Source organism: Phocoena sinus, chromosome 8 (assembly GCF_008692025.1).
Source record: "Phocoena sinus isolate mPhoSin1 chromosome 8, mPhoSin1.pri, whole genome shotgun sequence".
In the NCBI taxonomy this organism is placed as follows: Eukaryota; Metazoa; Chordata; class Mammalia; order Artiodactyla; family Phocoenidae; genus Phocoena; species Phocoena sinus.
The window spans coordinates 103,362,372-103,384,405 of NC_045770.1; the positions used below are offsets into that span (position 1 = coordinate 103,362,372).

At 56.2% G+C, this 22,034-nt stretch overlaps 1 protein-coding gene across 2 annotated transcripts; it reads left to right on the top strand.

The window, feature by feature from the left end:
- The first annotated feature begins 37 nt into the window (after positions 1–37).
- Positions 38–22,034, top strand: FRMD8 (FERM domain containing 8). Of its 2 annotated transcripts, none has more exons than XM_032641271.1 (11): positions 38–182; positions 487–571; positions 1,583–1,750; positions 4,443–4,544; positions 4,869–4,927; positions 5,057–5,223; positions 7,714–7,938; positions 10,251–10,374; positions 11,288–11,431; positions 17,432–17,636; positions 20,279–22,034. In XM_032641271.1, exons 2-11 carry the CDS (start codon positions 487–489, stop codon positions 20,395–20,397), a joined length of 1,398 nt encoding a protein of 465 aa, XP_032497162.1. In that variant the 5' UTR covers positions 38–182; the 3' UTR covers positions 20,398–22,034. The 2 variants fall into 2 exon arrangements, with proteins under 2 accessions (XP_032497162.1, XP_032497163.1); XM_032641272.1 differs by having other exon boundaries at positions 1,586–1,750.

A 22,034-nucleotide genomic window follows, 5' to 3' on the forward strand; every position in this document is an offset into this window, starting at 1 on the left:
GGGCCGGAGAGGCGGGGCCGTGTGCGGCGCTTCCTCCGCCTCTGCTTCCGCGTAGCAGACCCGGGAGCTGGAGCTGAAGTGGGATTCGGAGTGCCGGCCGGCGGTGAGGCCGGGGCAGCAGCTGGCGGCCGGGGTCCGGGCAGGAACCTGGACTGAGGCGGCGGGCGCTGCGTCCCTGCAAGGTGAGAGAGCGGCGACGCCCTGCACGGGCCCCCGCCCCGAACAGGGGTGCGCCGTGCCGTGCCTGGGCACCCCGGCGAACCGAACTTGACCCGTCTTCTGACCACCACGGCCCCGACCCCTTCCACCTGCCCCGACCTCCAGGGGGCTGAGGGCTCCCACCCCTCACCGCGCTAGTCAGCACACCAGTGCCTCCAGCCCTGGTTGTTCACCTTCGTAGATCAGTTCGGGACCCCTTCCTTACTCAGTGAGAGCTTGAAGGGCTCCGGACTCTCCACTAGCTGCTTTTTCTCTTTCCCTCTGCAGATGGACGGAACAGAAGGCAATGCTGGGCAACCCGGCCCCGCTGATCGGTCCCATCGAAGCAGCGTGTCCTCCGTGGGAGCCCGAGGTGGGTCCCTGTCCGCAGTCTTCTCCCCGCTGTACCCTCCTAGGGCCTCAGGCCTGAGGAAGTGGCCCTGGCTTGTCATCTCTTTCAGTGAAGAGAATCTTATTTATTAATTAACAAATAAGGTCTGTTGAGGTGTGGAAAAGTGACAGGTCAGTCAGGTATTAGCTATAGTTTGTACTTGAGGCATTTGACACACTGACTTTCTGAAATCGGTCAACTAGCCAGAGACCAGGCAGGATTGGAACCCCGAGTATATTGGCCTCGAAGCTGAGTGCTTCTTCATGGTACCTGTGGTTCCAGTGATGGAGAATTGAATCTGGCTGCTCTTTCAAGGGTCTCCTTTTGGCTCCAGACTCCAAATAGGCATCCCACAGGCTGTCACAAGGGAACACTCAACTTTTTGGACTGTACTTCTGTTTAACACTGAAAGGCCATTGTGTTGAGTCCTGAGTCTTAAAGAGTCCCAAGGAAGCTGAGCGCTGGAACTGGCTTTACCCTGGGGTGGCCTTGAGAATCCTCTGCCCCCATGTTAGCTTGGGCCAGAGGGAGATAGTGATTTGCTTAAGGATGATAGCTCTCTCCCTCCCTGCTTGATTTACTAACTACTGTAACCTCAGGATGGGTTCAATCTGTCTCTGCCTCAGTGCCACCTGTAGAATGTTCTCCTTCGGGGGAGAAGCACACCAGAGTCCTTGGGGCTGCCAGGGGAGTGTGTGTGGGTGCAGCAGCCAGCCCTAATTTTGAACTTTTGGGGGTTAGGGTGGGTCTAGGCTGGTCCCTGGGCTGGAATTGCTGGGTTTCTGGGTGGTTTGAGGGTCTTCAGTAAGTCCTAACAGACAGCACTCTTCACGGGGTCCTTAGGGGATGACGGGGCTCTGCCTCTGGAATGTAGCCTTGGTCACCCCAAGGGTTGCAGGGTGGGGGCTGCAGCCCCAGAGCGGGGAGCGGAGGGTGCCTGGTTGGCATGCCTGGGCAGTGGGCCCAGCTGACCCTGCCTGGCCTCCATCGCAGCAGCTGACGTGCTGGTGTACCTGGCGGATGACACAATGGTGCCCCTGGCCGTGGAGAACCTGCCCTCGCTCACTGCCCACGAGCTGCATCAGGCCGTCCGTGAGGTCCTGCAGCTCCCGGATGTTGCCCTGGATGCCTTTGCACTCTGGCTTGTCTCCCCTCTGCTGGGTAAGACTTGGCAGTGAGAAGCCCAGGGGGAAGGGCTGGAAGGGCGCTGACCAGTGGGGAAGGAAGGGGCAGCCTCTGGAACCTCTGGCCGCTATACATCAGGGGAAGGTGGGACGTGTTTGTGTCCTGGAGCTGGCCGTGGCTTTCAGGACCCAGAGCCCTGAGAGGTGGCCTGGCTCCTCTGCCCCCGCCTCTCTTTTCTTTGTGCTGGAGGCAGAGGAGGGGCCAAGCCTACCCCTCAGCCTCAGTGCTGCTGGAGCCTGCACATCAGGAGGAGTGGGGGCGGCAGACAGGGAGGGAGTGGGCGCGTGTTCACCGAGCACGTGGTCTGTGCCACAGCCTGAGCTGGCGTTTTGCAAGCAGAGTTTCACCTTATCCTCATGGCCCAGCCTGGTCACACAGATGAAGAATTGAGGTTTGGAGCCATGGGACCAGTGAGTGGTGGGACCAAGATCAGAATGGAAGCCTAGGCGGCCCCCAGCCAGCCTCCTTGAGCTGCTTCCTGCTCCGTGGAGGCAGGGAGGAAGGTGGGACCCGGCCCAGGAAGCAGCCACCCCTGAGGATGGGACTTTTCCTGAGGGTGGGGAGGATGAGTGGGAACCCAGCTTCTCTGCAGGGGGCCTCCAGCCTTGCCTGTTTTCTGGCCCGTGATCACCCTGTCCTGCCCTTTCAGGCTGAGATCCCAAGGCGGGCGGGTGGAGTGGGAGTGAGGGCAGTGGGAGCCCTCCAGCCTGCAGGCCTGGGGGACATGAGGTGGGGGGGAATGGGGAGCTCCCTGGGGCCTCAGAATAGGGCTTCTAGCCTGCTGGCTTGGTCAGGAGAGGGGCCAGGAGAGGATGCCCCAGCTGGTGCCGGGACCAGGCATGTTTGCTGCACTCATTCCCCTCCCTTGTAGAGGAACAGGGGCAAGAAGGGTGTGCCTGGTCCCTGGGCCCCTAGGAGTTTGTGCCTGTGCCCTGGAGGGAGGGTATGCCCACTTGGAGAGGGAGTGCCTGTCTCCCCACCCCCACCCTCTAGTGGGAGCTTCCTGCCCAGCTACTGCTCTCGCCCACCCTCTTCCTGCTGATCCGTCTCTCCGCTGCTCCCCACCCAGCTCAGCTGCCCCTCCTTCACCCTTCTGGCTGTTGGTCAGGACCGCGGGCCCCTTGGCTCGTGTCTCTGGAAAGCTGGGGGTGGTTTCATGGGGCCCCTGCCCTACCTCAGGCTCCCTGTCCCTGCAGTGGGGCAGCTTACTTCCTCCCCCACTCCCTCGTCATCGCATTCCTGCTCCCCCTTCACCGGAACATGAATGGACTGCCTGTGTGGCCCGTGGGTCACCCTGGGGCACCGCCCCATCCCAGAGGCCCCAGCACAGAGTCAGCACCCACTTTGTTCCCAGGCTGGGTTCAGGAAGGCTGAAAGGCCACTTCAGCTTTGACTCAGGCCCTCAGAGCTGTTGGTCCCATACCACGCCCGGAGTGGGTGACATATGCCCCAGGGACGGGGTGCTGTCTGCTGGAGCCGCCCTTCAAGGTGGATGTTTGGGAGGGTTTGACCTTCTCCATGCCATTGTCACTCTGCATGGAACAGGGCTCCAGGGACTGTCAGTCTCGTTGGGGTGACAGCCCCCAGGCAGGAAGGCCCCATCTGGAAGCGTGGGACAGCAGGGTCAGCGCAGTCCTCTTCTGATAACGGGAGTCCTCTGAGCTGCTGGGGCTCGGGGTGAGGCTGGCTGGGGAATGTGGACAGTGTCCCGGGGTCCCAACTACCCACTTACCTCATTCGTCTCACAAGTATGTGCAGAGCAACCCGCCCACAATCTCGTACTGGGCAGAGCTAGATGCTAGGGGTCCAGCGGGGAACAGGAGTGAAAGTGTCCCTGCCCTCAGGGGACTCACGGTCTGAAGTGTGCCGGGAAGGCTTGCCAGGAGCAAGTTGCCAGGAGTGCTTCCTGGTGGAGCCACTGATTCTGGCGGCAGCTGGGTGGCATGGCGTTGAGGCAGGGAGCTTGCAGGATGGAAGATCAGCTGGAGCCCAGAGCCCCCGGGGGAGTTGCTGGGGTGGAGGCTGGCCGGGCAGAGGCCCAGGCAGGGCCAGGAGCAGGGGAGAACAGCCCCTTGGCCCTTTGGGCCTCAGTTACCAGCCTTGGGCTCTGCTTCCTAACGGCAGTGCTGGAGCCATCTGTACCTCCGGCCCCAGCACCTTCCGTCTGCCACAGCCTCTCAGCTCCAGCCCATCCTGGGCACAGTAGGGAACAGTCAGAGGCTGACTGCCTGGAACCTGACCCCCTCTCATTGCTGTGTGGCTTTGTTTTTTTTGTTTGTTTGGGTTTCTTTTTGTTTCTTTGGCTGAGCCACACTGCATGTAGGATCTTAATTCCCAGACCAGGGATCGAACCCGCGCCCCCTGCAGTGGAAGTGCGGAGTCTTAACCGCTGGACTGCCAGGGAAGTCCCTGTTGTGTGACTTTGGACAAGCACCTTAACTTCTCTGAGCCTCATTTTTCTTCTCTGAGCCTCATTTTCATTGGTTGAAATGAGGGTAGGGTTATTGCAGGGCAGTTGCCTTTAACCACTTGAAATGGTTCTGGACACCTTGTGCCTACTTCAGTTAATATTGGTCATGACTGCGTCATCGTTGCATTGTTGTTGTTGTTAGTGGGTGGCAGTCGCACTGGTCAGGGCTTCATGGCCGCTTCCCCTCTCGTCCTGCAGAGGTGCAGCTGAAGCCCAAGCACCAACCCTACAAGCTGGGCCGCCAGTGGCAGGAACTGCTGCTGCGATTCACCGACGCTCCGGACGATGACGTGGCCATGGGTCAGTGCTGCTGCCTGTGCGTCCCTGTCTCGGGCCCACTCGGGCCCAGCCAGGCCTCCCCTGGCAGGTGGAGCTGCCCTGGCTGAGAGGCAGGGCCGGCATCTCCCCCAGAGGAGGGAGGGATCCCTTAGAGGAGCCCATGAGGGGTGGGCTGGGGGCACAGTGAGCAGCTTGCGATAAGCCACGCCCCCTATTGCTGGACAGCCCGGGGGTTTTCTGAGTGGTGGTGGAGGAGGCTTGGGGAATGGAGACTGGGCCAGTCGGGGAGAGGGCAGAGCTGGCTGCGTGGGGCGGCCGGCCGGTGACCCCCTCCTCTCTCCCCAGATGAGCCTTCCCTGCAGTTCCGGAGGAACGTGTTCTTCCCCAAACGGCGGGAGCTCCAGGTGAGGCAGGGATTCCCAGGCGGTACCACTCAGGTCTGGCGCCCTGTGTCCAGCCTCCCCTTGTCCTGACCCCTGGACACTGGTGCCCCTCCCAGCTGAGCCACCCCTCCCTGCCACACCGGCCTGCAGATCCACGACAAGGAGGTCCTGCGGCTGCTCTACGAGGAGGCCAAGGGCAACGTGCTGGCCGCTCGGTACCCATGCGACGTGGAGGACTGCGAGGCCCTGGGCGCCCTGGTGTGCCGCGTGCAGCTCGGGCCCTACCAGCCTGGCCAGCCCACTGCCTGTGCCCTGAGGTGAGGGCCAGCGTGACCTGAGGCAGGGGCCCAAGGTGGGGAGGGTGACCTCGGAATCCTGGTTACAAGTGGTCTTGCCAGGTCCTGGAGTCAGGAGGCCCTGATGCTGTGTGACCTTGGGTGAGTCACCCCACCTCTCTGAACCTCCTTTTCCTTGTCTGCTCTGGGCTGAGGGGCCTGGGCAGTGGGAGACGGGGGAAGTGACGTCCGTGAGAGGACCTCCAGAGGTGTGTGAGGGTGGAGCCCGGCCTCCGTGTGAGGTCAGGGGGAGTTGGGCTTGTTCTTTTTGGGGGTCGCAGCCAGGGTGTGGCCAAATACTGAGTCCCAGTTGTCAGTGACAGTCTCACTTAGTCTCGAGCTCCAGGGACGAGGCCCCATTTCCCGGACGTTCTAGTATGCCGGCTCTGTGCTTCCTACCCGTCTCTCTAGAAGCCGTGCTCTTTGCTGTGTGAATTGGCAGGGCCTGGGGTCGTGACGATTGAGCTACCCTGGAAGCAGACCAGGCTGTCTCTGAGCTCCGTGGACAGTGATCTTAAGGTTTAGAGATATTTCCAAAGAAGATGAACTTTTTTTTTTTTTTTTAACTGGTAACAGTTATGTAGTCTTTTTTTTTAATTTTAAAAAAAGACTTACTTATTTTATTTATTTTTGGCTACATTGGGTCTTCCTTGCTGCACGCAGGCTTTCTCTACTCGCGGCAAGCGGGGGCTACTCTTCCTTGCGGTGCGCGGGCTTCTCATTGCGGTGGCTTCTCTTGCTGCGGAGCGCTGGCTATAAGGCGCGTGGGCTTCAGTAGTTGTGGCGCATGGGCTCAGTAGTTGTGGCTCATGGGCTCTAGAGCGCAGGCTAAGTAGTTGTGGCACACAGGCTCCGCTGCTCCGCGGCATGTGGGATCTTCCCGGACCAGGGCTCGAACCCGTGTCCCCTGCATTGGCAGGTGGATTCTTAACCACTGCGCCACCAGTGAAGCCCTGAAGATGAACTTTGAACACAGCCTGTCCTAGAACCAGGGCTCTAACCCACACCAGCCCTTCAGGGTACAGTTGTGTTGCGGGGGGAGGATGCACAGAGACAGGGCCCTGTGTCGGGGCCCAGCAGGGGCTACCCTGGGCTCAGTGGAGCCTGAGTGATCCCAGCTGAGCTGGCTGGAGGCTGGCAGCCGTAGAAATCCTGGCTCTCGTGATGGGCATGTCTGGTCCTATTGCAAGTGACAGCGAATCCAGCTCAGACTATTTGGACTTGAAAGACTTTGTCAAGAAATGGACGGGTCTGGGGTGATTGAGGTGCAGGGGCTCCAGTTGGGTACCCCCAACCCGCAGATCCTGTCCTCACTCTCCTCGCCCAGCCCTGTGTCCTCTGGGCCAGCTCTCAGTCAGACAGGCTCTTGTCTCGTGGTGGCCAGGTGGCCACAATAGTTGCACATTGGCAAGGAGAGACCTCGTCCCTCACGTGACCAGAGTTCTAAGACTCATCTGGTGACTGGGCCCATGTCCACCCAAAGGAGCCAGAGTGGCCAGAGTGCTGATTGGCTGAGGCCCAGATCCTCCCTTAGGACCTGCCATGAGCCTGCACAGACGCTGTGGACTGGCAGTGGGAAGGCGGGATTTCCAGTGACAAGTGGGCGCTGTGGCTAGAAGCAGGGCTGTTGGGGGACAGGTGATGAAGATGCCTACGGCAGCCCTGAGAAGTGGGGGCAGCCCCCTGGATACCTCTCCTCATGCCGCCCTGCACTTGGGCCTCTCTGGGCATCAGGGTCCTTCCTTGCGTCAGCCCTGCTGCAGGGCCAGCCATCCCTTCCCATGGCCCGGGGTGTTGGTCCTCCAGAAGCCCCTGCGGGGACCCCTCCCCTCTTCGGTGACAGTGACAACCTCGGCCATATTTGTTTGGCACCCACCACATGCCAGGCGCATGCCGGCACCCATCCATGTGAGTAGGGATCCGTGTCCTTATTTAAACGTGGAGACGTAGACGTGGAGAGGGCGCTCACTGCTCGTAGGCTGGGCCCTGGCTGCAGTCCACCTGGAAGGGCCAGTGCCTGGCCAGAGTCGGGGCTGCCTGAGGGGGAAGAACGGTGCCGTCACACCAGGATGCTTCCCGACTGTGTGTGTGATTGAAAATCACTTTCCTTCGTGAACCTGTGCTGATGAGTTGTAGGTTGGTGGTTTTTTTACCTCCCTATTTGGCAGAACAGAACATTGATAGCTCTGGGTCACTTGGACCACTTCTTGGTTGCAAAATCACCAGTTTAGAAACTGAAACCTTCCTCTGGCCACAGTCTGCTTCTGGGGTGGGCCTGGTTTCAGCTCTCATCCCGGTCTCCTGACTTCTCCTTCAGGCCTCTCATGCTGCAGGGTTCTCGGCAGTGGGCTCTCCGGGGGTCCACGTGCAGGGTGCCCCCTGCCCTCCCCACACCCTGGGAACCTCGGCGCCTCCCCAGCCCGCAGGCATGGAGCCGCCCTCATGCTGGGCCCTGTTTTCCTTCCTCCACAGGGAGAAGCTGGACTCCTTCCTCCCTGCCCACCTCTGTAAGCGGGGCCACGGACTCTTCGCTGCCCTCCGGGGCCGTGGGACCAAGGCCGGAACTGGCGAGCAGGGCCTGCTGAACGCCTACCGCAGGGTGAAGGAGGTAGCCGGCAGCGAGAGCGAGCACGAGGCCTCCCTCAGCCCCCACTACCGCGCCTACCTCCTCAAGTGCCACGAGCTGCCCTTCTACGGGTGAGCGGCTCCCTGGCCACGGCCACAGCCCCAGGCCCACTGTCCCTCCCTCACGGCCCATGAGCCCATCTCCGTTCCCGCTGAGCTCTGTCCTCATGCAAGGTGTGTCCGGATGCCAGCACCTGGGGCCCCGCGGGTCCCAGGCTGGACACTCGTCCTCCCCCTTCCCCATCACGGGCTAGGACACCGGACAGGTCCTCTCCTTCCTCCTGCCACAGCCACGTGGTCCATGGACCTGCCCACCTCCCCCTCAGCCAGCTCTCATTCATGCAGGCACCTCTAGCCAATAGCTCTTGTGTGCGTACTGTGTGCCCGCACCCTCTAGGTGCTGGAGACACCTCGGTAAACAAAAGAGACCGCCGTCCCTGCCCGTGAAGAGGCTGTTCTAGTGGTGAGAGAGACAGCAAGCAGTAGAAGCCGAGAACAGACTACAGGGGGGCAAGGGAGCAGCTGGACGGCCCGTGAGGACAGTGGCCATACTCCACAGGGTACTGTGGCTCAGGCCGCATGGTGGTACCGCAGGAGGGGAGACGTGGCCAGATTCCAGAAACGTTGAGGGTGGAGTTGAAGGAATTTGCAAGACGTGCAGTACAGGAGGTGAAGGAGAGCAGGCAGAGAGGGCTCCAGGTTTCTGCCTGAGCAGCTGCAGGGTGGCCTTGTCATCAGCTGAGACAGGATGGTGTGTGGTGGGGGGCAGGTCAGGGAAGGTCGGGGGCTTGTCCTTGGATGTGTTGATTTTGAGATGCTCTCCAGCGACCCAGGTGGCGATCCTAGCGGGCGTTTGGGTTTCTGAGTCTAGACTTGGGTAACGGGTGAGTCATCAGCATGCAGGTGCTGTTTGAAACCAGGAGCCCCAGCAAGTGAGTGTGGACCGGACAGAGAAGGGGCCCGGCCAGCAAGGCGGGAGGGGTGTTGAGGAGGAGGGAGTGACCAAGCCTCAGGTGCTGCTGCTTCAAGGTCAAGTTCAACAGGTCCCAAGTGGCTGATAGTTGACCTTGGCTCCAGCATCTTGGGGGTAGCAGTGGGAGGAGGACAATGAGAAAAAGAATCAGTGAGCGTAACCAGCTCCTCAGGAGCTGCGCTGTGAGCTGGAGCCCAGAGGCGGAGCAGCAGTGTGGGTGTGGGGCGGCAAAAGGTCTTTAGCTTTTATGGTGAGCGAGATGTCTGTGGCCGCTGTTTGGGCTGCTTCAGTTTCCTCAGTGGATTAGGAGTCCCTGCCCTGAAGCGAGCCTGTGGGAGTCTTCCTGGAGTGGGAGCACCGGGCCGTGCTCTTGGAACTGCAGGTAGAGCGTGCTTGTCTCCAGTCCTGTCCTCGGGGCTGCCGGATTTTTTTTTACATATATAAATTTATTTTGTTTTTTTATTATTTTTGGCTGGGTTGGGTCTCTGTTGCTGCCCATGGGCTTTCTCTGGTTGCAGCGAGCGTGGGCTGTTCTTCGTTGAGGTGCGCGGGCTTCTCATTGCAGTGGTTTCTCTTGTTGCGGAGCACGGGCTCTAGGCACGTGGGCTTCAATAGTTGCAGCACGCAGGCTCAGTAGTTGTGGCTCGCAGGCCCTAGAGCGCAGGCTCAGTAGTTGCGGTGCGTAGGCTTAGTTGCTCGGCGGTATGTGGGATCTTCCTGGACCAGGGCTCGAACCCGTGTCCCTTGCATTGGCAGGCGGATTCTTAACCACTGTGCCACCAGAGAAGCCCAGGGCTGCAGGATTTAACTAGGGCTCTGGCTTAGCCAGGGGTGAGGGGGCGTGTGGGCGAAGGCCCAGGGCAGCCAGAGGAGAGGAAGAGGCCGTGGCGGGGCAGGATGGAGGAGGGACAGCTCAGCGGGTGGGTGTCCTAAGGTTGATGCAGCCTTTCCCTTTCTTGGTGTCGAGTCCTGAAGCTGCTTCTCTGCCTGGGCAGCCCCTGGAGGACGGTGGGCCGTGGGGCTCTCCCAACCTCCAGCAACCACAGCCTGCAGACCCTGAGCCCTTGGGCTCCTGGCTGTTCCCTGAACGTAACTTGCTCTGTCCCACACCCGGGTTCATGCTCTACCCTCTGCCTGCAGTGCCCACCCTTCGCTGTGCCACCCAGTTCCTCCTCCTGCCTGATCAGCTCAGATGCCACCACCTCCACGAAGCCTCCCCGTCGCCGCCCCCTCAGTTTCTCCCTCCCCTGGGGTGGGTTTCCATTTAACCTTCTGTCACCCAAACAGCTTAAGCTTCTCAGGTGCCTGGGACAGGGGCTGGCCAGAGCATTCCCTGGTGGGTGAACCCAGACCCTGGGCCATCTGTTCTCACTGCTGGAGGGGACAGCCTAACACCACTTTCCCTCCCCAGGTCTGCCTTCTTCCATGGCGAGATTGACAAGCCAGCCCAGGGCTTTTTGCACCGGGGAGGGCAAAAGCCAGTGTCTGTGGCCATCAGTCTGGAGGGCGTGCATGTCATTGACAGCAGGGAGAAGGTACCTGCTGCTCCTTCAGGGTGGGACCTGGAGTGGGAGCCTCACTGGAGAGGAAGGGAGTGGGGTCATTACCCAGGCCTTCCTGGTTCCCTTGGGCTTCTGGTTGGCCTGGGAGCAGGTGGGCGGCCTGTCTGGCCTCCTTCCCTCAGATGTCCCTGGGGCTTCCACTGTCATCCCGGGGGCTTCCCTGGGTCTGCTGTGGGTCAGCTTTCCTGCCTAGCCTGCTAGGCAGGGCGGTGGCGGGGACAGGGGGAGGCTGCAGCTGGAGACAGGTGGAGAGTCTGGTAGGGCCTGGCTGCTCTGCCTGGCCAGTGGCTGGAGACTAGCTGGTGGTTTTCCAAAGAAGCCCTGGGAGCTTCTCCTGCGGGACTGGGAGCCCTCCTTCCCGCATTTGGTGCTGGTTGTCTCGGCTGCCTGTGTAGGAGGTGGTGTCGGCAGCCTGCCCTGTGGGCCTCTCTGCATCTGGGCAGGGGTCCCTGCTAAGCCAGCAGAGAAGTTTGGGGGAGACTTCTGGTTGTCCCCAGGGATGGATCCCAGCCCTTTCTGGGCATCTGTGCCCCAAAAACATGTCGGGCCCAGATCCGGCCTCCTGCTAAGATGCTAACCAGCTGATCGCAGGGGAAAGGCCTCCCCTCACCTTCCTTCCCCCGAGTCACTACCCCAGCTGCCAGGAGCTTGACCCGCTGATGAGAAGTGTGTGGTTTAGGGGGTCTCATCCTCCCTGGACCACAGCCTCCTTTGAGGGTCTGATGGAAGCGGGGCTTCTTCTCCTGAGAGAAACCTGAATTTAGGCTCAGCCTTGGAGGTAAATAGCCTGGCCAGGTGTATCCTCCTGGTGATGCCCGCGTGGGATGGGGCAGGGGAGCAGGCCTCTGCCCAAAGGAGTCCAAGCTCTGTGTCTCCCGCTGGCCAGCACGTCCTGCTGGGCCTGCGCTTCCAGGAGCTGTCGTGGGACCACACCTCTCCCGAGGAGGAGGAGTCTGTCCTGTGGCTGGAGTTCGACGGGGACAATGAGGGCACACCGGTCAACAAGCTCCTCAAGATCTACTCCAAGCAGGTAGTGGTGGGTGTTGCCTGCACCGGGGGTGGGGATGGGGGTCGGGGAGGCTGTGCTCAGGGGGTCCCAGACTATTGGAGGCTCCAGGCTGGGTGGCAAGGAGGTGAGAGGGCTGCCGAGGGCCTGGGGACCAGGGGGCCAGCTCCTGCTGACCGGGAGCCACCCTTGTGGGTTCGGAAGGCCTGGCCAGGTGGTGGGGCAGTGGTTGGTGGAGGGCTTCCTGGTACTGTGTGACCAGCCCGCACTGGCTCCCTCGGTCCTTGAGCCCCCCGTGAGCGGGGCTCTCAGGTGACGAGCAGGCATGGAATGGCTAAGACCCCTCTTTGCCTTTGTTTCACTTCCATCCATCGGGCACCTGGTCTTCCCAGCCAAACCTTCATCCCCACCCCTTCCCCTCCCACCCTGGTTTCTCCAGGAGAGCCCTTCCAGGACTCAGGGCCTCGTTGCTCTCCGCCCCAAGCACAGAGATGGGCTCCAGGGACTCCTGTGAAAGCACGTGCCCCCTCCTGGGGGCCCGCCACAGCCAGGCTTCTCCCGTTGCTCCCTCTACGCGTTCCTTCCCACTGCAGCACCCACTGCTCCAACCCCAGCGGCCTCTGCCCTGCTACACCCGGTACCCGGTGCCTGCTCTTACTCCTGCAGGCTCCCCTCTTGGACCCTACGGGCCCCTCCCACCTCCTGCCCTTCTCCCCCTGTCTCCCCTGCTGGGCCTCCTTTCCAGGGCCTCGCAAGGGAGTTCTCTCCCTGTCCTAGCTCTTCTTTCTCTCGTCTTTCAGCACTTGGCCGTCCCAACCTTTATGCTGATGACATCACATTTTCTACATCACTCTTAGTTCCCCGATCAGGGATCAAACCCATGCCCCCTGCAGTGGAAGCGCGGAGTCCTAACCACTGGAACGCCAAGGAATTCCGTAGAGTTCTTTTTTTAAGTAAACATTTTATTGAATTATAATATACATGTAGAAAAGTGCCCAGCTCTTTTTTTTTTTAATATATAAATCTATTTATTTATTTTTGGCTGCGTTGGGTCCTGGTTGCTGTGCACGGGCTTTCTTTAGATGTGGCAAGAGGGGGCTACTCTTAGTTGCCGTGTGCGGGCTTCTCATTGCGGTGGCTTCTCTTGTTGAGCACGGGCTCTAGGTGCATGGGCTCAGTAGTTGTGGCTCACGGACTTTAGAGCACAGGCTTAGTAGTTGTGGCACACTGGCTTAGTTGCTCCTCGGCATGTGGGATCTTCCCGGACCAGGGCTCGAACCCGTGTCCCCTGCATTGGCAGGTGGATTCTTAACCACTGCGCCACAAGGGAAGCCCCCCAGCTCTTAATCTCAACAAATTTCCCCAAAGAAACCCATGTAACACCTTTCAGATTAAGAAAGACCCCTTGAGCCCCCTCCCAGCCTTGCCCCCACCAAGGGACCTCCGCATCCTGACTTGTGTCACCCCAGAGTCATTCTGCCTGGTTTTGAGCCTTAGGGCAGTGGGTTCCCACAGTGTGTTCTGTTCTGCCCGGTGTCTTGCGCTCAGCCCTGTGTCTGTGAGCTCCATCCTCGTCTCCACTGCAGGTGGCAGTGCTTTGGTCTTTCACGCGGCTCTCGGGTGTTCCCACATGTGAATGTGTTGCTGTTGACTTTTCCATGCCATAGCGGACGGGCACTTGGGTCTCCAGTTCGGGACTGTTGCAGACAGTGCTGCGTGGTCAGTGTTGCACATGTCCTCTGTGTGCGCGTCCAGGTACACGCCCAGGAGCCGACAAGCCGGGTCACAGGCAGGTGCTGTGCTCGGCGTTCACCCGCGGTGGCTGGATGCTGGCTGCGGCAGTAGTTAGTATTGTCATCTTGAACGTTCAGCCAGTCTGGTGGGTGAGGAGGGGTATCTCCTTGTGTTTTCTTCCTTTATTATTTAGTCACTTTATTGAGGTATAATTTACAATAAAAGTGAGTTTTAACACGTTCACACACCCTTGTAACCACTGCCCCCACAGGCGAGCTATGGAGGTGCTTAGATACATCCATGTATCTTCCTAGAGGGGAAATGTCTATTCACGTCTTTTGCGCATTTTTTAATTGGCATTATTTCCATCACCCCCAAATCTCCATGTGGTTTTTTTTTTCCCCCATGTGGTTTTAATTGACAACACACACACACACACACACACACACACACACACACTAATGAGGTTGAGCATCTTTTATGTGTGTATCCACCATCTGGATATCCTGTTCATTGAGGTCTTTTGCCAATTTTTCTTTGGGGTTGTGCTTTTTTTGGTACATTCTGCTTCTGATTTAAGACTCACCTCTTCACCTGCTACTTGACAGCTCCCCTTAGCTATCCCTAGAGTTTAGCTTTCTCCAGAATGTCATAAACACATGCATCACAGTTACCCAGGAGAAATGGAGATATATGTCCACATAAGACTTACACTAAGATATTCATAGCAGCTTGGTTTGTCATAACCAAAGAATTGGAAACAACATAAATGTCTGTCAGCTGGTAGATAGATAAACAAATAGTGGTCCAGCCCTACAGTGTCTGTACTGTCTGCAGCCTTTTGAGCCTGGCCTCTTTCACTAAGCTTCACGCTCCTAAGTTTCACCCACATGTGGTGGAGCGGTTCGTCCCTGTTGCTTGTTGAATAGTATTCCGTTGTATGGATACACTACAGGTCAGCTCTTCACCCACTTGTTTGGGTTGTTTCCAGTTTGGGGCTTTTGTGAATAAAGCTGCTCTGAACATTTGAGTACAGGCTACTGTGCGGGCGTATGCCTTCATTTCTCTTGCATAAATACCTAGGAATGGGATTATGGATTGTATGATAAACATATAATCAGCTTTACTAGAAACTACCAAATGGTTTTCCAAAGTGACTGTACCATTTTGTTACCCCACCAGCAATGTCTGAGAGTTCCAGTAGCTCCGCATCCTTGCCCAGCACTTGGTGTGGTCAGTTTTTGTTTGTTTGCCATTCTAATAACTGTATGGTAGTGATAAGTCATTGTGGTTTTAATTTGCATTTTCATAATGACTAATGATGGTGATCATCCATCCGTGTGTTCATTTGCTATCCATAGGTCTTCTTTGATGGAATGTCTGATCAAATCATTTGTCCTTTTTTTTTTTTTTTACTTTTTTTTTTCTAACATCTTTGTTGGAGTATAATTGCTTCACAATGGTGTGCCAGTTTCTGCTCTACAACAAAGTGGGTCAGCTATACATACACATATATCCCCATATCTCCTCCCTCTTGCGTCTCGCTCCCACCCTCCCTATCCCACCCCTCTAGGTGGTCACAAAGCACCGAGCTGATCTCCCTGTGCTATGTGGCTGCTTCCTACTAGCTATCTGTTTTACGTTTGGTAGTGTATATATGTCCATGCCACTCTCTCACTTCGTCCCAGCTTACCCTTCCCCCTCCCCGTGTCCTCAAGTCCTTCCTCTATGTCTGCATCTTTATTCCTGTCCTGCCCTTAGGTTCTTCATAACCAATTTTTTGTTGTTGTTGTTTTTAGATTCCATATATATGTGTTAGCATACGGTATTTGTCTTTCTCTTTCTAACTTACTTCACTCTGTATGACAGACTCTAGGTCCATCCACCTCACTACAAATAACTCAATTTCGTTTCTTTTTATGGCTGAGTAATATTCCATTGTATATATGTGCCACATCTTCTTTATCCATTCAGCTGTCGTTGGACACTTAGGTTGTTTCCATGTCCTGGCTATTGTAAATAGAGCTGCAATGAACATTGTGGTACATGACTCTTTTTGCATTATGGTTTTCTCAGGGTATATGCCCAGTCGTGGAATTGCTGGGTCGTATGGTAGTTCTATTTGTAGTTTTTTAAGGAACTTCCAAACTGTTCTCCATAGTGGCTGTATCAATTTACATTCCCACCAACAGTGCAAGAGGATTCCCTTTGTCCATTTTTTTTTCCTTTGTCCATTTTTTAAATTGGGTTATTTGTTTTCTTACCAAGCTGTAAGAGTTCATTATATATTCTGCCTACCAGTCCCTTATCTGATATATATTTTGCAGATGTCTTCTTTCAGTCTATAACTTGATGTTTTTTCCTAAAAAATGTCTTTTAAAAAGATGTTCTTAAATCTTCCAGTCCATTTATTTTATATCTCCATTTATTTGTCTTTGATTTCTTTCACTAACATTTTATGGTTTTCAGCATACAAGTCTTGTGCATCTTTTATTAGATTTATCTCCCCCTCCCCCCTTTTTGGTGCTACCAGAGATGGTACTATTTTTAATTTCAATTTCCAGTTATTCATTGTGGTGTATAGAAATGCAGCTGATTCTGTTACCATATATCCTTTTATCCTGTAACCCTCTTGAACTCACTCACTATTTCTAGTATCTTTTTTGCAGATTCTTTGTGATTTTCTGTGTGGACAGTTACATTGTCTATGAACAGGGACAGTTGTATTCTAACTTTCCAGTCTGTATGCCTCTCAGTTGTCTTGGCTGATAGCACTGCCTCGGACCCCCGTTACAGTGGTGAGTAGGTGTGAGCAGACATCCTTGACTTGAGGGGAAAGCATTCAGTCTTTTTTTTTTTTTATAAATTTATTTATTTATTTTTGGCTGTGTTGGGTCTTTGTTGCTGCTTGCGGGCTTTCTCTAGTTGTGGCGAGCGGGGGTTACTCTTAGTTGTGGTGTGCGGGCTTCTCATTGCGGTGGCTTCTCTTGTTGCGGGGCATGGGCTCCAAGCGTGCGGGCTTCAGTAGTTGTGGCACGCGGGTTCAGCAGCTGTGACGCGCGAGCTCTAGAGCACAGGCTCAGCAGTTGTGGCGCACGGGCCTGCGGCATGTGGGATCTTCCCGGACCAGGGCTCGAACCCGTGTCCCCTGCATCAGCAGGCGGATTCTTAACCACTGCGCCACCAGGGAAGCCCAAGCATTCAGTCTTGCTCTGAGTAGGTGTGGTGTGAGCTGTGTGTTTTTCATAGACGCCTGTCGTCAGATTAAGGAAGTTCCCGTCCATTTCTAGTTTGCTGAGTTGTATCCCGAGTGGATAGTTCATTCTGTCGGATGTGGCTGAGGTATAACGGCAGCGTCCCCGAACCTCAGGAGCATTGAGCGGTGTTAGAGAAACTCGGAGGGCTCGGGGCCTGTCCCCACCGGCTGCCCGCTGCCCGGCGCCCCTCTCAGCTCAGTGCAGTTCCCTCAGGGAGGCGAGGAGGCCGGTGTGGAGCCCGGACCCGCCTGTGCACGGTCCCCTGCCCTGTTCCCCCTGTGCAGGGCAGCTTGTGTGGCTCTGGGGAGGCCTCGGGCCACCCCATCGGGCAGCTGGGCACCAGCTGCCCCCTTGGCCTCTGACCCTGCTCCCCAGCGGGTTCTCTTCTTAGGACACGCGGCAGGCATCTGTCCACCTCAGTCCCTGCTGTGTCCTGCCGCCTGCAGCGGGGTGACACTTCATAAACGCCTGCTGCCTAAGCGACACCACCTGCTGGCAGCTTTCTGTCTGTGGGTCTGCGATCCCCTGCCACCCCCGCCATGTGGTGCCCAGACCGTGCCCGCTGACATCTGGTCACATCACCTTTTATGTCAACATGCGTAACGTTTCCAGTCTGTTGAGAAGACGTCACTTTAGAAGAACGTGCCTGGAGGGAGCCGCTTTCCCGCCCAGGGACCTCACCACCGCCTTCTCCTTGGCTGCGGGTTCTGCTCTCAGCAAACGCACAGGCCCAGAGAGCCCTGCCCCCCTCCTCCCTCCCGACCTGCGCCTTCTAACTAGAGTGGTCCTTCTTTCCCAGCCCATCTCTGACCCCTGAAGTCCCCCCACATGGGAGGCCTCCCCTGCCCCTGGCCCACAGAGCACACCCCCCTTCCTTCTCCTTGCGTAAAGGGTGTTGGTTTCCTCATTGCCTCCCCCACCAGAGGGCTGGGGGCTGTGGGTTCGGTTCATCTGGCTCTGCAGCAGGTAGGGGGAGGTGGGCCTGGGCCAGGGCTCCCCCGCCAGGCCTCACGCCGGCCCCCCTCCTCCCCAGGCCGAGCTGATGAGCAGCCTCATCGAGTACTGCATCGAGCTGAGCCAGGCCACGGAGCCCGCCACCCCGCAGGAGAGCGCGGCCAGCCCGGCCTCGGCCGCTGGCTCCTCACCACCCCCCACGCAACACCCCCAGCTGCGGAGGCAGGGCAGCGTGGTGTGCAGCCGGATCCAGCATCTCTCCACCATCGACTACGTGGAGGAGGGTGAGTGACCCCATCGCGGTGTACACGTGTACCTACACGCGTGCACACGCACGCCATGGGGAGCTCTGGAGGGTAGGGAGGTGGGGAGCAATTCCAGGCCCGGTGAGTTAGCCTCCAGCGGCAGGACCTGGCTTGGGGCCTGGGGGGCAGGCTGGGCACAGGTGTCCCATCGTCTGAGCTCTGCGACAGGGAATCTGAGGCCTCTGGGGCTCCGGCAGTAAGAGCCCTACTCCGTCCCTTCTCACTGCTGCGTCCGCAGACGTGTCCAGATGTGAAAAAGTAGAAACTACCAGTGTCTGTTATTAAAGGTGTAGGTACAGGAACGATGGGCCCACACCCTGTGGGATCAGTGCAGCTGGTAAAGATGCCATACATACCCTAGTGCACTGTGGTGTCTTGGATCGAGTCCCAGAACAGACAGCAGACATTGTGGAAGAACAGGTGAAATCCACAGGTTTGCCGCTTAGTTAATAAAGCTGTACCAGTGTTCTTATCTATGACACAGACTGTGGTAACAGATGGACTGTGCTAACACAGGAGAGGCTTATGAGGATATGCAAGAACTCTATGTATTATCTTTGCAACTTTTCTGTAAGTCTAGAATTATTCCAAAATAAAAAGGGGTTTTTTTTGGTTTTCAAATGGCAAGATGTTCACAAAATAGCACTGAGTAGAAAAAATCAGGTACTAGGAGAAAATCAGGCACGAGTACTAGGTACTAGGTGCTCATTAGCATGCGAGACAGCATCCACGTGCACAAGGAGGGAGAGACCCCTTTGCAGCCATCAGCTGCTGTAACTTTCCTTTTTTCTTCGTGCTTCGTTCTGGCATTTAAATTTTTACAAGCATGTCATTTTTATCATCGGAAAAAGCAAAATAATTTATAATTTTTCTCTGACACACTTGTTACCACAGTTGCTGTCTTCCTCTCCTAGTGAGCTCAGCCCCTTCCCCCGCCATCCCCTGTTGCTGGACATCATAGTTACAGTTGACCCTTGAACAACACCGGTTTGTGCTGCGCAGATCCACTTACCCGCGGGTCTTTTTCAGTAGTAAATACTGTAGTTCTGCACAATCCGTGGTTGGTTGAATCGGTGGATGAGGAGGAACCATGGGTATATGAAGGGCCAACTATAAGTTATAGCCAGATTTTCGACTGCGCAGAGGGTTGGCATTGTCCTAGGGCTGACTGTATTTCTAGTTCTCAGCTACTACAAACAACATACCTGTAGCCAAATCCTTACCTGGAATCTGAACTGTTTCCTCAGGATAAATTCCTAGAAATGGGGTTGCTGGGTCAAAGTGTGTGCCCACTGTGCCCGTCCCAGGAAGAAAGGAGGCACCTGCCTTCCCCACCCTCACCCACGATGGGTGTTATCGTCCTGAGGGGCGGAGAACTCACTGGAGTTGGGGTTTGGATGCTGGTGAAGTGGCATCGTTTCTACACGCTTGATCACGTACAGTTTCTTCCTGCGTTGCTGTTCATTTCTGTTGCCTGTTTTTCTTTTGTGGCTTGAGTTTTTAAATTAACGTCTTATGTTAATATGGTGTATTTGTCAGAATTAATGAACCGATATGATGCAGTATTATTAACTAAAGTCCTTAGTTTTAACCTAACGTCCTTTTTCAGTCCCAGGGTCCCATCCAGGACACCACCCTACATTTGGTTTTCATGTCTCCTTAGGCTCCTCTTGGCTGTGACAAGTTACTCAGACTTTCCTTGTTTTTTGATGACCTTGACAGTCTCGAGGCGTACTTGTCGGGGATATCATAGGATGCCCCTTTATTGGAATTTCTCTTATGATTTTCTCATTATTAGATGGGGTTATGGGTTTGGGGGAGGAAGATCACAGAGGTAACATGCCATTTTTACTACATCATATCAAAGGTACCTTATCAACATGATTTATGACTGTTGATATTAACCTTGATCACCTGGCTTGAAATTTTTAACTTTTAAGAAGTCTTTTAGGGACTTCCCTGGCGGCCCAGTGGTTAGGACTCCAGGCTTCCACTGCCGGGGCCCTGGTCGGGGAACTAAGATCCCGCAAGCCTCGCAGTGAGGCCAAAGAAAAAGAGGTCTTTTTATCTCATTGAGGGTAACCTTCAGCCAGTAGTATATGTTATAGGTATTTTGTGGTTTTGGCCTGTTCTTTTTTTCTTCTTCTTTTTTTTTTGTAATTGAATTATAGTTGACATACAATATATTATATATTGTGATATATATAGTGATTTTGACAAACATAGTGATTCAGTATTTTTATATGTTACAAAATGATCATAAGTCTAGTTACCATCTGTCACCATACAGAGTTATTACAATATTATTGACTATATTCCATATGCTATATATTACATCCCTGTGACTTACAGCTGGAAGTTTGTACACCTCTCTGGTCTCTTCTTGAACAGGTTTAGACAGCACAGCAGGCCCAGCATCAAATGCAAACCCTGGTAGCCTCTGATTTGGAGGCTGGCCACCCACCCCACGTGTCCTGTTGCTGGTGGGAGAGCTGGGGTGGGGCTGAGGCTCACAAAGCCGGCAGGAGTGAAGAGGAGAGCTCATCCTGAACAGGCTCCAGAAGGGGCTCCCCTGGGGCTGGGCCCCCTCCCCTCAGCGTGTCCCTCTTGCTCCCCGACAGGTGAGCAGATCAAGCGCGTGAAACCGAAGCGCAGCACGTCCTTCTTCAGCCGGCAACTCTCCCTGGGCCAGGGAAGCTACGCCGTGGTGCAGCCCACCGAGAGCCTGGAGCAGGGCTGAGGGCCGCAGTGCCTGGTGGGAGGGCGCGGGGGCAGCCCCCGGGCGTGGCCCAGCATCATGCTACCTAAGGGGGAGCGCTGGGAGGAGGGCAGCCTCAGTGTGTAGACAAGTCACTTCTGTACCTGGGATGCTGCCCGGGCTGCGCTATGCAGAGCCAGCTGGGGGCAGCCGCAGGATCCCTCCTGCAGCCTGCCTGCCCTCCCTCCAGATGCCGGGCCCCGCTGCAGTCTCAGGACCAATCTGACCAGGCCCCGGCCGCCCCCTCCCACCCAGGGACTCGCCTTTGTGCCCCTCTCAAAACGGACAGTATCCCCTGCCCTGAAGTCCCCTCTGGAGGCAGGTGTCCCCACTGGAGGAGGAATAGGGCTCAGGACACTTGGGCGTACTTTGTGTCTTTGGTCTTTCCCCTGGACTTTGGTGACCACATCCCTGCATTCCTTCTGCTGCATTCCAGCCCACACCACCAGGCTGGGACGTGGCCCTGTGGGGAGAGGGCAGGGGGCCTCCCTGGACTGAAACACAGCAGGAACAGAGAAGGTGAGGCCCCCACCAAGCCCTCCCCGGCTGGATGAAACTGGATGGCCCCTGCGCCCCTCACTCAGGCCTCTTTTGCGGGCAGGAGACACTCTGACCAGAAGGAAAGTGTGCTTGCTCATCTTTGGTGATGCCACTGTGCTGGGAGCTGGCTGTCCTGTGGACCAGCAAGTCCACTGGACCCACGGTCCACACCCGGAGGAGCTCCCAAACCCCCTTGGGCTTCAGGTTTTAGTTTTGATCTTTCTTTGTCTGCTTTGGTTCCATGAAGCCTGTGAACTTGGGCAACTCACAAGGATGCTGCCACCGGCCTCAGAGCCACTGGCGCTCCTTCCAGGATGGCGCTGTGGTTTCACCCAGCCTGAGCCAGGGGGCCAGCCCATGCACGGGAAACCCCAGGATGGGAGTGGTCTCCTCCTTCCTGAGGACCTTGTAGGTAGGCTGGATGTGGCCTGGGCATGGCTCTTCCCACACCCGCCTGCCTTCCCCCAGATGAGCTGGCCTCGGGGAGGGCCTCCCAGCCCTCGGGCTCCTCCGTGGTAGGTCCCTGGCTTTCATGAGCGCTTCCTGGGACTTGAGGCAGTCCCAACTCAGCACAGGCTTTGCTTTGTCTTCCCTTCCCAGGGGAGAATGTGGGAGAGGAAATGTGAACCTCTTGTCTCCAGATTTCCAGTCACCTCCTCTCTTTGGTGACTCTTGAACACTCCAGATGTTTCAAGGTGGCTTGCCTTTCAGCAGTAGGGACTGTTATCTGTCAATACATAGGCATCTCCAGTCCTTTAGAACGTCCTAGCCGTAGGACACCTCATCTCTCCTCCTGGAGCCCCTCCCCGGTTCCCAGCTCTCTGGTTATCTCATCCCGCTCACTGTTTTGATGCCAGGTGCATTCTTACCTGATGGGTTGAGGGGCCTGGCGGGGGGGTGTACACACAAACTACTTGTTTTGACTCTTCAGTCTCTTTCCTATTTTCTTAGCATCCACTGTGCCTTAACTTTTTCTGCCTGCCCTTTCGGGCAAAGCAGTATCTTACTAAGTGTCCTTCGAATATTCTTATCCTTTCGTATCATGTGACTTATTAATAATAAAATTAATTTCCAGCAAA

Excerpts from the sequence above, each read along its gene's own strand:
- FRMD8 (XM_032641271.1), top strand. The coding sequence starts at position 487 with ATGGACGGAACAGAAGGCAATGCTGGGCAACCCGGCCCCGCTGATCGG. Across the intron at positions 7,939-10,250 it reads CACGAGCTGCCCTTCTACGG|GTCTGCCTTCTTCCATGGCG; the intron begins GTGAGCGGCTCC and ends TTCCCTCCCCAG. Across the intron at positions 11,432-17,431 it reads TCAAGATCTACTCCAAGCAG|GCCGAGCTGATGAGCAGCCT; the intron begins GTAGTGGTGGGT and ends CCTCCTCCCCAG.